Source organism: Excalfactoria chinensis, chromosome Z, assembly GCF_039878825.1.
Source record: "Excalfactoria chinensis isolate bCotChi1 chromosome Z, bCotChi1.hap2, whole genome shotgun sequence".
In the NCBI taxonomy this organism is placed as follows: Eukaryota; Metazoa; Chordata; class Aves; order Galliformes; family Phasianidae; genus Excalfactoria; species Excalfactoria chinensis.
This window is the reverse complement of record NC_092857.1, coordinates 45231513-45245966: the sequence shown is the minus strand read 5'-3', so window position 1 is coordinate 45245966 and position 14454 is coordinate 45231513. Positions and strand designations below refer to the sequence as shown.

General features: G+C 38.1%; 1 protein-coding gene across 7 annotated transcripts in view; it reads left to right on the top strand.

Moving 5' to 3' along the window:
- Positions 1 to 14075, top strand: part of RNF38 (ring finger protein 38) — an 89169-nt gene extending 75094 nt beyond the window's left edge. For 4 of the 7 annotated variants that reach the window (XM_072359006.1, XM_072359009.1, XM_072359011.1 and 1 more), the window contains 8 exons: positions 98 to 136; positions 3834 to 4004; positions 6264 to 6425; positions 9367 to 9473; positions 11026 to 11110; positions 12539 to 12660; positions 12961 to 13060; positions 13933 to 14075. In XM_072359006.1, the coding sequence (XP_072215107.1) occupies positions 98 to 136; positions 3834 to 4004; positions 6264 to 6425; positions 9367 to 9473; positions 11026 to 11110; positions 12539 to 12660; positions 12961 to 13060; positions 13933 to 13989 (843 nt within the window). In that variant the 3' untranslated portion in view covers positions 13990 to 14075. The remainder of the gene's footprint in view (positions 1 to 97; positions 137 to 3833; positions 4005 to 6263; positions 6426 to 9366; positions 9474 to 11025; positions 11111 to 12538; positions 12661 to 12960; positions 13061 to 13932) is intronic. The other 3 variants (XM_072359008.1, XM_072359007.1, XM_072359010.1) reach the window with 2 other exon arrangements.
- The last annotated feature ends 379 nt before the right edge of the window (positions 14076 to 14454 follow it).

The following is a 14454-nucleotide window of genomic DNA, read 5'->3' as shown; positions in this document are numbered from 1 at the left end:
GCTTCAGTTTTAGACAGAGGAATGGCAGGTACCGTGAAGCTTCACTGTTTGTGCTTTAATTGCACTGAAAAATACCCTTCTTTTTTTCTTCCCTGAGGTGAATTGCAGTGGCATATTAACATGGACCTTAGAACTGGTGAGCGTATGTATGTTGCTTATCTAATATCTTTATAGTGTGTGGCTGTTTATAGTATGAAGTCTTGATGGCTTTTAATTCAAACTACAGTCTGGTTAATGATTTAATATCACTATGTGAGCTTTTTACTTATTTCATGTTTTTAGAAGAACGATTCTATGGTTTTTACTACTCAGCTTACCAAGAAAAAATTACAGATAGCTTGTGTATGGATTGATTATACACAAAGAAGGTCTGATAGTCTGAAACCACTTTTCTTCTGAGAAATGGTAAGATCAGTAAAAGCTGAGAGGCTGAGCTGGAAATACTCTAACAAAATTATTCTGTAGTAACTATGTCTCTGTTAGCCTTTCTGGGAGTGAAATAAAGTACCTTGATCGAGTCACATTTGTCACCTTTAAAATTGAAAGAATCTGATTTATTTTCTTAGAGATGTTCATGTATCAACTCAGAGAGGCATGATTCCAGAGGTTCTAGTTCATAGCATTTCCATGCTGTGCTATTCTGTAGAAAGTTCCCCACTAAGTGCAAGCAGATACTCGCCCTGAGGAAGTAAAGGAGATGCCCCCAAGAAGTTTCAATTGTACAAATGGAAGTTGCAGGTTTTTATTGTTTTACCATTTTCTAGAAGTACAAATCTGTAATGTTATACACACCAACTACATGTACTTGGTACATGCATTTGTAATGTTGATGTGTACATCAGACTTTGCCAGCTGTGCATTTGCCAGCAGTATGTCACCTATATTCTCCCCTGTGACCAGAGGATATAAACAAGATTGCGGCACCAGAACAAAACCTTTGTTGTGATCACCTTTTTCTTCATTTAAGCTGTCTGTTGAAGAGTAAGGGTAGCGTGCATTCAGGTTGTGCAGAAGCCGCTTATTCTCCTGAGAGACAGCAAGGTCTCATACTGCTTGCCAGTCTGAAATAACATGTACATATTTCCTTTCATCTTTCAAACTGGTGAAAATCTGTTACGTGAGTTTCTATTCCTGAGACAGAGAGAACTTTTTCCTTCTATTGATAATATATTTAGTGTAGGGGAAAGCTATCTCAGAATGAGTACTCAACAGTTGAAACGATAGCTGGATATCAAAATCAGCAAAGCAAGAAAGCAGCATGGCATGAGGAGACGAGTCTAAGGCTGTAATGGGATTAAGGAGAATCCAAACAATAAGTATTAATAATCTTACACTCTGCACTGAACAGTTACATTATCTGTACCATTTGCAAAGTATTTTGTAATTTAGCAGTACAGCTGTTGTTTAAGCATAGACACAAATAAAGAGTTGGGTTATTAATATTTATCTAGGTTGCTTAGAACACATGTTCATCGCTTAGTCATATGTGTTGAGAGAATGGATGCAGTACAGCTGCATATGAAGAACTAATCAAGGTAGAAATAATGTAACATCAGTAGACAGACTTTCTTCTATTAAGTCATAGAATTGGGAAATAATGTAAGTTAGGAGGTGACTCTGGAGGTCATCTGGTGGTCACCTGTTTCCAGTGATGGAGATTTCACAGCTGTTCAGAGCCTCTGCTCCAGTGTTTGACAGTCCTTGCAGTGAAGAGCTTCTGTGTATCTGAGGGATTTTTTTTTTTTTTTTTTGTTGCAACTCTTCATCCTTGTTCACGAAATAGTGGAAGGCAGCGGTAGTGTTATTACTTAGTTTTCTTAAGGCAGAACAAATCCAGTTCTGCAGCTTCTTTTTTGCAGTGACCCAAGGTCCTTACCATTAGTAGACTAAATTTGTATGTCATTGTCTGGTTTTGATATTGGGAAAGCCAGAATCAGGCGCAGGTCCTAAGATGCAGTAAGTGTCAAACAGGGACAGTGTCCACTACCTTGACCTACTATCTGTACTTTTACTAGTACAGCCCAGTATGCAGCAAGTTCTCTTAACTGCAGAAATATGCTACTGTCCTTGTTGTACTCCGGTTTGACTTACCCACTAGGATCGGATTTCTTTCCCTGTACATGCACTCCAAAGCCAGTCTCAAAATCTCTTATTCCGTCAGGTTCTTTTGTCCCAGTGCTGGACTTACATGTTTTGCTTTGATGCTGTTCTTGTCATCCAGTTTCTCTATCCTATAGAAGTAAATCCGAAAGGCAGCCCTGCCCTCTAGCACATCCCGTTACTCCCCAACTTCACTTGTGAACCTCCTACTATCATTTTGTCACTTCAACAAAATTTGTCTCATTTACCATATATTTAACTACAAAGTAATGTAATGTCACTTGTGAAATACAGTCACTGATTCTAAAACCTGTAGAATCATATGTTCAAACAGCGCAAGTTTTCCAGAAAGTTGAATGGGTAAACAGTAGGTTTCGTTTATTTTCTCTTAAAGGATCATTTAACCTGTTGGCTCTGGCTTAGCTCAGATTGTTCCTAGCACATTAACTGCACGTAGCTACAATATCTTCACTATATGAAATCTTGGAGTCTAACATACTTTAAGTTGTTCCTCAAATGTACTTCCTATTTTATAGAGAGGCAGTGATGTACCTGTTAATTTTGCTTCAGCTACCTCAAGGAACAGTTTTGAGTTGAGTAAAATACAGTAACAATTGTATTTTAATAGTAGAAACACTTTTTACAATAACAAGGTAGTAACTGCTGGTGAAGGGTAGTCAGCATCTAAAAGATACTGTGTCAAATTAATCTGTTACTGTTTCAGTGCGTAAAGATTTACCTTTGGTGGTGATTGTGGTAAATGAGGCCATGATTCCACCTTCACAAATGTAACCTAATCTTAAAACTAGATCTCATTCCCACTTTGTTATTGTAGTCAGCATGCACAGTATGTGTTGTGTAACAGAAGACAAAACCAGTGACAGATGAAAACTGGTCATCCTGCATTACTTTGTAAAATTTGATAGGCTTGCAGGTAGGGTGGTGGAATTTTAAATGTAAAACTCTTAATAAATGTCTTTTTTTTATTTAAAACAAAGATACTGTTGTTTTCAGCTAACAAGGGTGTTATGAATTGCTCTTTTAATGAGCAGAAATTTAGCACAAATGTCTGACATTCTGATGACAGATCAAAGAACAGGAAAAAGAATGAAGCTTTTCATACTCCTCCATATCTAGAATTGGAAGTAAGACTGAGCTCTTCCAGGAAGCATATAGTGCTCACCTGCATTCATTACCTTTGTGCTGTATATGTAGTCCCAAAGATGAGAGAAAAAGCTATTTCTGCAGTAAGTATATCTCTAGTCTCCTTCAAAGCAAAAGACTACCCTCAAAGTGGAGAACTGAGTTAAGAAAGATGTTTTAAGGCACAGTCTGATGGCTGGCAGTCCCTCAGCTACATTTACATCTTTTAAATGTTTGGAACACTTGTTTTGGTATGTATCATTTTGAAGGTAAAACATGCGAGGAAGTTAGGAGGGTACATATACCTACTCTTTATTTTGGAGTTCATCTGATAGTATTGAAAATCCCATCTCCCATTGACTAGAAGTAAAAGCTGCCTTAAGCTAGGAGATACGACAATATGGTTTTAGTCTGTGCTACACTAGTCATTGTGTACGTCAATTAATATTTATGTGCATTTAGGAGGTTTTTCCAACAAGTCGAGAGAAATGCATCCTTTTAATGATACCTTTCCATGATAAACGTGGACTGTTCTGTAGGAATTCTCTGCTGGAGACTAAAGAAATAATGTCATTTTAATTTTATTTCAGGTGCTTCAAGCATGCTCAGTTCAGCACCTACCAGTACCGTATGCAGCATTTCCACCCCTTATTTCTAGTGACCCATTCCTTTTGCACCCACCTCATCTGTCTCCACACCACCCTCCTCACTTGCCTCCTCCAGGACAGTTTGTTCCTTTCCAAGCACAGCAGTCACGTTCGGTAAGTAATAGTTCTTCCCATCTCTCCTTAGAACTGGTGTGGCTGAAGGTGCAAGCAGTACTGATACCTAATTCAGGAAACTGATTTTGTTTAAAGTAACAGGATTTTGTGCTGTTGCTTCCTTAGCAAGTCCCTTAACTACTTAGCATGAGGATGAACAAATAATTTTAAAATTCACTGCTCCTTTTCGAATTTCATCAGCTGTTGTCAATGCTGTTTCTCCCTAAGCCTTTACTTTTTGTCAAAAGAATGCTTGTCCTCAATACTTTCTTCAGATTCTTCTTTTTCAGGAAGCCATAGAGAAGTTAATTTCATTATATGCTTCCCCTCTATTAATTCTCAGTTAATTTTTAAATGGACAGTGTTTTCACTAAAACATGATGACCTTAGAGCTTCCAGACATACTCAGGAGTCTGTAGTCACTCCCTTTCTTCTCTTTTTCACTTGCAAAAGTTATTGGTGCTTTTTGCTCAAGCAGATTTGGCTTAGCAATAGGGATTGTGCAGGCACTGGGAAATGTGAATTTGAGGAGCGAAATTTACATTTCCATTTCTGGCGTACAATTCTTACTGTAGGGTTATTTCTAGCCCATGTGGGTTATCCTCCCATTCATTTGTTTGCCCCTGTGACTAGAAGATGCCAATATGTTACTAACACAAAAATGGAAAACAGTTTTGTTGTTACTTTGGAAGATTTCTAAGGACCTGCACTGTCATATCTCAGGTATGGCACTGATGCAATAGCTTTGTTAAGGTAATGGGAGAACATCTGGAAAAATACAGCTTTCAGTGTTAGTCTTTGTAACATGTTCTTGCAGAAAATGTGTGAACTTCAGTTTAAGCTTTGGTTGCTTACTGAGGTTATTGACTGGATTTGACTGCTCACATTCAGCTCTGGCAGATAGGCAGTATTGTAGTGCTTTGAGAATACATTGACTTAAAAGTTTGTTCCGCATAAAAGGGAAACAGAATGTTGCTGTGCTGCCAAAAGATGGATTTCTTAACTGAGTTTCCTTAAGTGAGGAATTTAGCATTGGAATCAGAAGGATGTATTAATGAAATGGTGACAGCTCTTGGATTTTTCTTGAGAACTGTTGAGCCCTACATATCAGAATTCTAGGGGATGAATGGGACCTCTGGAGGACATTTAGTCCAACCCCAAGTTAAGGCAGCTTCCCTAGAGAAGGTTGCTCAAGAAGGCATCCAAGTGAGTACTGAATTTCATCTCCAGAGGAGACTCCACACTCTCTGTGGGTGGCGTGTAACGCTCAAATCATAGAATCATTAAGGCTGGAAGAGGCCATTAAGATCATCTTGTCCAACCACCAGCCAGTTGCCACCATGCCCACTTAACCACATCCCTCAGTGCCACATCCACATGGTTCTTGAACACCTCCAGAGATGGTGATTCTGCCATCTCCCTGAGCAACCGATTTCAATACCTCACCACTTTTCCTGTGAAGAAATTTTTCCTAATACTCAGCCTGAACTTATCCTGATGCAACTTAAAGCTGTTATCTTTCATTCATTCCTAAGTCACCTGAGGCAGCAGGCCAACTTTGTTACAGCCTCCTTTCAGGAACTTGGTGAGTGATGAGGTCTCCCGTGCCTGCTACTGGTCAGCTTGTTGTCCACCAGAACACTCAGGTCCTTCTCTACACAGTTGTAGATGCACTATAATTGACTAGATTATGGTATTCAGCTGGAATCATATGGATTGTCTGTTCTTGATAGGGCTGCTTGCAGTATCCTCTTAGGAAAGCACTTGCTTGATTACTGTGTCATTCACAGTTTAATGCCACTGGAGTGGTATACAGATTGTCTAAACCAATTTCAGTTCTTGTCTTTGGTATGTTTTTTTTTTTCCCCCTCTTGCATAGTTGTAAAATGAGAGCAGCCTGTCAAGGAGAGCAAATATTTGTCCTATAAAATGCAACAGACAGGAAATTACAGCTGTTCCAGTATTTCTTAGATGGCATAAATTCCTGGTCATTTAGCATGACTAGCTGGAAAAATTGAATTAATACCAAAAGTGTAGTGTTGTCTTTGCTTTTTGGTAATGTTAATGATGCAAGAGTTGTTCATGCTGTTATTCTATGAATGTGAGTATTGTTTTACTCACAGTTTTTTTTTTATCCTGTAAAATTGGCTACAGCAGCTCAGTATACGTCTGAAATTGCAGTTCTTTATTGGGTAGATATTACATCTCTATTATTGCAGCAAATCCGTATACATGTTTAGGATTTGTTTATTTTTTTAGCCATTTCAGAGAATAGAAAATGAAGTAGAACTACTTGGAGAACATCTTCAAGTAGGAGGTTTTACGTATCCTCCCTCAGCTCATCCACCACCGTTGCCTCCCTCAGCTCCTCTCCAGTTCTTAACTCATGATCCTTTACACCAAGAAATGTCATTTGGCGTTGTAAGTATTGTTTACATGCTATATTTTCAGTCATGCTGTTAGCTGTCTTGCGCTCACATGTGTAGTATGTTCTGTTGTCGCATATGCTTTTGCTAATTTGCCATCCATACTTTGAGTTTACACAAGTCACAAAACCTAGAATTTTTAAAAATAGTAGGCCTTTTTTTTTTTTTTTTCCTGGAATGTTTGCAATATGCAGACAGGCAGTTGTGCCTATCAGTTCCATAGTACAGGCTGTAATATATTACAAAAATAGAGTGTTCTTAAGCCAACTTTCTTTAGGACTGTAGGCAGTGCAACTGCAAGAGCACAAAATAATCATATGTGTTGCAAGATGAAATCTGGGCTGAAATTTATGCTTCCAGTATTTCTACTACCTCTTGGGTCTTTGTGGTGCACTTTCGTCTCTTGGGTTTGATTTTGTGTTGAAAAAGCCTTTCCCGTGTGTGTAATGGTTGAAGAAATAACTGTAACTCAGTATTGTTTTTTCAGTGTTTGACCCATGCATCAAGTTGTCAGAAAGTTTTTGAGGCACAGTGGTGCTTCTGCCTTTAAATGGAAATGAAATGCTAGGACTTGCAACAGCAGAACACAGAACTAGCATTTATTTATTAGTCTCCTTAAAATCACGCACCATAGTTAACATGGATGGTCTTCCCATTAAGTTTTCAGACACTATGATATGTTTTCAAGTACACTTAAAAAACTTTTGTAAGTTGCTTGTATTTTACTCACAAACACCTTTGAAGTTTTTATCATTTCTATGTTAGAATCACAGAATCACCAAGGTTGGAAAAGACCTAAAAGAAAGACCTAAAAGATCATCCAGTCCAACCGTTCACCTATTACCAATAGCTCCCACTAAACCATGTCCCACAACGCAACATCCAATCATTCTTTGAACACCCCCAGGATTGGTGACTCCATCACCTCCCTGGGCAGCCTATTCTTGTGCCTGACCACCCTTTCTGAGAAGTAAAAAAAGAAAATTAAGTCCCTAAAAATAGATAGCAAATAAAATAGCACATTTATGCAGGTTACATGTAATTTTTCTTCTCTGGAGCTTTAACTCTGGGTTGTATACTGCTCAGGGGTGAAATAGGGGTGTGTTTTCTTGATCTTAAGAAATCTTAAAATCTTGATTTTAAAAAAAGCTTGATATTCTTTAAACTATCACTGATGTTCTAGTTATATTAAAATTATAATGGAATGGCTACTCTGAGCACAGCACTTTCTAATGATATTTCTGGATCACAGAATTCACAGAGCTGTAAAGCTGGTGTTTACTCTGTCTAGTGTGAGGCCTTTTCTTTCAAGAAAAAAAGACCCAATTTCTCCACATTGTGTTCATGTTGATATGAAAATCTAATGTAAAAGTGTTGTTATCTATTATGTATATTTCTCCTGTAAAGCTAAGGGTCTTTAGTTGAGTTATTGGTGGTGTTGGGCTTTTGTGTGTTCAAACATGGAAGAATAAATACTTGTTAGTAAAGATTTTGAGTGTTCTATGTTCCAAAGAAATAAATGCCTCAAGGCTTTCAAATATTAGTGCAATAATGGTTCATCAATTTCAGCTTTAAAAATTAACAGATGCTTTTAGTACCTTGACTGTTTCTGAGGGGGAAAAAAAGTTATTATTAAATGGGAAATTTTTATCATTTATGTCTCTGTTCTTTTGGGCAAAACAGGGAGTTACAAAAATAATACTGAAAACTTAAATATTTCAGTGAAGGGCTTGGCATGCAAAAGAAAAATATGAAAGCCTTATTTTATCCTTGGAAATTGAAGCTGTAGGCTTGAGAGTCTCTTTAAGCATTGTCCTTATGCAAAAATTGTACACACTTGCTCTGCAGATAGCATAGCTGTATTTTATCTGTAATTGTATGCTGCTACTTCTTTAAATCCTGATCAGAGATTGTGCCGTAGTGCATAGTGGTGGTGCCCCCTGCCAGGTAACAACCTTATGCCAATGAAAGAAGTTGTGAAGATGACAGCTGCAGACCTCTAAAGGGGTTTGTTACTGTTGGTTTTGTTTGTATTTTTAAAGATTTTTCTTTGTCTTGTGCACAAGCCTGCATAATAGCACCAAGCCTAAAACCTGAACTGTTATATGTACAAAAGAGTCAGTAGTTCAGGTCTTACCTGCTTCCCAAAGCCCTTTGTACAAGTGAACTATGCAGAATATGTCTTGCAAGGATTTCTGCTCCATGTTACTGCTTTTTCATGTGTCATGGTATGATTTCATTACTGATAGGAATTTTTGCTTCACATTGTTAGGAGAGGCCAAAGCTCTTTGGATGTAATCAGTATCCAGAATGGCTGGACTTTTTTGAATGATGCTGCATTGAGAGTGGGTTTCGATGTTCAGATTTCAGTTTGATTAGGAAAACCAAACACTGAATCACAGGGTAACAAAGTGGTTGAGGTTGGAAAAGGGCCCCTGGAGGTCCTCTGGTCAAGTCCCCTGTCCTCATGCAAGGACACCTAGAGCTATTTGTCCAGCACCATGTCCAGGTAGCTTTTGAAGACCTCCAAGGAGGAGACTCTGCAACCTTTCTGGGCAGCCTGTTCCAGTGCTTTGTCACCTGCACAGAGGAGCAGTGCTTCTTGATGTGCTCCCATGTTCCAGATTGTGCCAGTTGCCTCTTGTATTGGCACTGGGCACCACTGAAAAAGAGCCTGGCTCCATCCTCTTTGCATCCTCCCATCAGGTATTTGTACCTATTGAGGAAATCTCCCTCCAAGTCCTTTCTTTTCCAGTCTGAACTGTCAAAGCTCTCTCAGCCTCTCCTCATAGAAGAGGTACTGCAGTCCATCATCTCGGTGGCCCTGTGCTCTCTCAGTACCTCCCTTTCTCTGTTCTGTACCCAGAAGCCCAGAGCTGGGCGCTAGTGTCAGTTACAAAGATTTCAGAGAAAGCTTATTTTCTTCTCTCTTGCAGCCTTACCCACCATTTATGCCTCGAAGACTCACAGGACGCAGCAGATACCGATCACAGCAGCCAATACCTCCACACCCTTACCATCCTAGCCTACTACCTTATGTGCTGTAAGTTCAAAGTGCTTTGTTTCTGTATAGGTTATTACAAAGTAATGTGAGTTAACCAAGCCTCTCAACAGAGACTTTTTTATGGAGAGTTAACAGAGAGTTTTTATGGTTGGACTCTTAATAGAAAGCAAACATAATTCTGTTGCACCAGAGAGGAGGAAAACCTCCATACCTGTGTAAAATTCCCAACCTGCTGGGGATAACACACAGGCTTGTGCAAGGGAAAATATAAGTACAGTTGTCCAGTGTAGTTTTGTGCCCGTGGTGTTTCTTTTTTCTGGACTGTCAGAAATATCTTAAAGATGTTTGACATAGTTCAAAACCTTAATCTATAGACGTATCCAAGAAGTAATAGTTAAACTGTAGTGTAAAGTCCTAAGTCTTTATTCAAAATAGTTTGGTTTTGTTCTCAACAGAATCCTCCCATCTTTTTATTTCAAGATTGTTTCACACTTAATTGGTTGAGCTGCTAATCTGTTACACCATTTGAGCTTCTTGTACCCCTCTGATTAGCTATTTTTGGAAAAGAAATAGAAAATTTGGGACAAGTGACATTTAGGAGTTATTATCTGTATTGCATTCTGAGACTTCGGGTGTATGAAATTAGATTTACCTGGTCTTTACAAATTCCTTTTTTTGGGGGAAAAAGAAAAAAAAAAAAGGACTATTTGGTGACAGAGGTAATATTGACAGAGGGACAGTCATGTTGTCACCAGGTCTATAGTTTCTCTCTGTACAGTTTCAGATATGACATGAAAATGACACCAGAAGTCAGATACAGTGAAGCTGTTATCTTTTCATCTCATATTTGGTTGTGATGCCATAGTTTCTTGCCTGTCCATTAATAGCACACAGTGCCAGCAGTTGAAGTTGTCCCGATGATGTTTAAGTTAGTGCTGTGAATGTGTGATTTTTGTGTGCATTAAGTTTTGACCCATAATAGTACCTTGGGGGGTTAAATATGCTTAACTTAAAATCTGAAGAGTTCACTCTTGCCTCTGTCTGAAGAGATTCTGCTTTGACTAGCACCATAGTATGTGAGAGAGTTAATTTTTGTTTACCTTCAGTGTGGATGTTGATCCACTAGCAAATCCTGGTTAACTTCACTGTATGCTATGGGCATACAAAAAATCTGTGGTGGAGAATTAGGTGAGTGTAGGGTTCCCAATCTTTGCTTGTGTTTTATCCACTTAAAGAAATAAAAGATGTAAATCCATACCATGAATTCTTCATTAGTACTAGCTTTCTGTAATGCGTGATAATCAAGAGATTCATTTTCATAACAGTGCTAAGTATTTTTCCAAGTATCACTTAAGATATGCATGCAGTTTAAAAAGCAGCACTGCCAGAATCACGAAGTGGCAGAATTAAATTCTTTCTTGATTCTTTTACTTCCAGCATCAGTTCTTGATTCCAGACATAGGATTTCCATTAGTTCTGAGAATATGTAATTTTGAAAGGGGTCAGTAAGATAACTTTGGAAATGCCACAGGTTTCTGTTGTTTCCTTCAGCAAGATGCTGAGCCTTATGCTTTGTTTGCTCTCGTGGTAGATCAATGTTCCCGGTTCCACCTGCAGTTGGACGAGCTTTCAGCATTGAGCTGGACGTAGAAGATGGAGAGGTAGAAAACTATGAGGTTGGTATGAAAACAACTGTTTAAACAGTTGGTTTAGTTTAAGCAGTACATAAAATTGAATTATAAATAATGTTTTCAGTTTTGTTTCTGGGTTTCAAATAAATGTAATAACTGAAGACAAAATCCAGAAACCATCCTTTTGTATTTGTTTGTAGTAGTGGATGTTAGAAGTGCTTTACTTTTTGTCTGTTTCTCTTCTCCAGTAACCACCCTGCCAGACTAGTAATCATTAACTTGTTCAGTCTTTTTGTTCTTTGCATTACTCTTCCTCTTTTGGATTGTAATTGATTTTAAATGTCAAACAAAAATAAAGCACATTCAAAAGAGAAGTTACTTGTATACCTACAGAATAGTGTTAATATCACAGGATTAATTGATTTAAATGCAACATTTATAAAACTGCTTTAGTGCCTTTTCTTCTTTACCCTCAGGAGGATACATTGTTTCACATCTACAGATGCAGAACCCTCCTTAATTTCCTGGGTAGTTGTGGGACAGTCCTATCCGTTGTGTCTTTGCTGGTTCTGGAACTGCTGGATTCCCTTGGGCTTCTCTTCAAATACTTTTGAAAGGGAAAACTCTTTTATTTTGCATCTCTTCACCTCTGCTCCACTGAAGAGCTCTCTGTAGTAGCAGTGCACCACTGCTAGTTTATCTGCAAGCATTACTGTAGTAACTTCTGTGCTAGTTCAGAAGCATGATAATCTTGTTTTGGAAACTTTGGGCCCTTAGTTTGAAAATACTAGAAATGACTGTGATTAGTAATGGTTTACAGCTTTCACCAACTCTTAATTTGTTAAAGCATTCATTCTCCATCAAGCTTGTTGTGGTATTTTTTCCACTAAAAAAAAAAAGAGTGTAAGTTATACATGACAGAGTGCAAATTAATTACAATGAGAGACTCTTTGTTGCTATATTTGACTCATGGAAAAAGGAGCATAAGATTTGGGAAAAAATAAAAAATAAAAATTAAACCTCAATGGTATTAATTTGTTTTTGAGATTGAATATAAAATCTCCACCTCTCAATTCATCTAGCCCAAGGTGTGGAGTGGGAATCAAAATCTGTCTCCCAAACTCTTGTGTTTCTCTCACAGGAGCAGATTCATAGTGTACTGTTAGGAAGCAGGTGTGTTTACTTCTTTTTTTCTGCATATCCCCATTATTAATTCTATAGTGGGATGAAGAGGATCTTACAGAAGCTGAATGCATACCAAGCTGTGTATGCAAGCACAGGAAGAGGATGATAGGCAAATCTTCCTATATAGTCATCTTTTATGGAGGGAGAGCTAAGGTTCTAAAGCTTTCTTTATAGAAGGGTGATTTGTGCAGCCTGGTTATGTAGTGCTATGTGTCAGCACCTCCACATCTCATGGAACCAGAATTTAAGCAGTGAATTTTTAAGTGTCTTAATTTCCATGTTTTGCAGGCCCTGCTGAATTTGGCAGAACGTCTGGGAGAAGCCAAACCACGAGGACTGACTAAGGCGGACATTGAACAGCTCCCATCCTATAGGTTCAATCCAAACAACCACCAGTCAGAACAGACACTGTAAGTACATAGATCTCTTTCAAAGTTGTATAGTTTTTCTGGTTGTATTTTCATTTCTTTAGACTGCAGCCTCAGCTGCACTAGAGGAACTAAAAGCAGTGATTATCTGTAAGCAGTTTTATTAATTAAAGACAAAACTCAGCATTCACAGTTTATGTTTCTGTGCTGCACATCTTCAAACACAAATACAGGTAACTGTTGCAGCTACCATGCTGCAGTTGTATTGGCAGAGTTGTGTTTGAAGTGTATGTTTGGTGTTCTTAAATAGATGATACATTTAAACTTTGCTGTCTTTTTTAGGTGTGTGGTGTGCATGTGTGATTTTGAGTCAAGGCAGCTACTTAGAGTCTTACCCTGTAACCACGAGTTCCATGCCAAGTGTGTCGATAAGTGGCTTAAGGTAAAAAAAAAAAAAATTAATAAAGAAAACATAATGGGAAGTTTTAGAGGGCATTCATTATGTATGGGTTTTGAGGTAGGGTGGTTATTGTTTTGGAATTTGCTTGTTATTTTACTGTTCATTTCCTCTTATTTCATTTTTTTAAACTTTTAGAGTAGAAATGCCAGCAGACTTCAGAAAGCTATATACTTACATTATTTTTTAATAATTGATTCAGTATGTTTATAATCTTTGGAATAAGGAAGAAGGAACATACAGAGAATTATTTTCATGTTCAGGTCTGTCTGTTTTTCATTTCCACATAACAGTGCCTGTGAGTTCAACTTTGATTTCATGTATTCATGAATTAAAAAAAAAAATGATGTGGTAAAATAAGAAGGAGAAATCAGAGCTTCTCTGCTGATAGTGAATTTGTTTTCAGTAACCCATGTAGCAAAGTGTAAATATTATTGCTTTCTCCCTGCTATGCTATCAGTGTGGGGTTTTGAGGCACATCAAATCAAGTGTAGGTTCCACTGAACACACAGTACCACTTCCTAGGGTGCTCCCTTCTGGTTGGAGTCACAGTGTGTCTACATTAGTATAACCACTGGCACTTCGACAAAGCCCAGTTCGCTGCATTTCTTTATCTCTTTAATGTTAAAAAGCCTCTTTTTTTTTTTTTCTTCTTTTTTTTTTTTCTTTTGTAAATGTGGTTATGAATTAACAGGCATAAAACTCTGAAGTAACCAGGTGCACAAACATACCTTGTCGTCTCTTGCTGTTGAGTACTCTTGAGCTCTGAAAGTATCAGCATAATCATCACAGATGTTCTTTGTCATTCACATGTGTATGTCATTACAGTAAACCCTTTTTTGTTTCTTGTTTTACAGGCAAATCGTACCTGCCCAATTTGCAGAGCTGATGCTTCAGAATTGCATCGTGATTAGAGTGACCAATCTAAGAGCACAAATGTGGTTTGGGTGTTCCTGGTCATGTGTATATATGAGCTATCTATTAAACTTACCCATGTGGCTTCCAGCCTTTTCCTTTACACAAAAGGGTCAGTGGACCTTACTTTGCACTGTGTGACTTAATCAATTATAAAGCTTATAACTAGTCTTCACATCTACAGGATTGTTATACTAACAGTGTGATTGGAACTCCAAAGATTTTCTTCTTTAGCTTAATTCTGTGTGTGCACTAACATTCCCTGGTTTTTGTGTGATCATTCTGAGTGTTGCTGCGAGATTACTGTGGATGTGATCTTTTAGCATGTGCTTTTGTATAAAAGAAAAAAGGACAAAAAAAAAAAAAGTGGTAGCTCCAAACAGTATAGCAGTCTACCTTATATAGAGCCTTCAGATACTGTGAGTGGGAGCGAATGGTGTGAATGCGTTTGCCCTGTGGGAAGG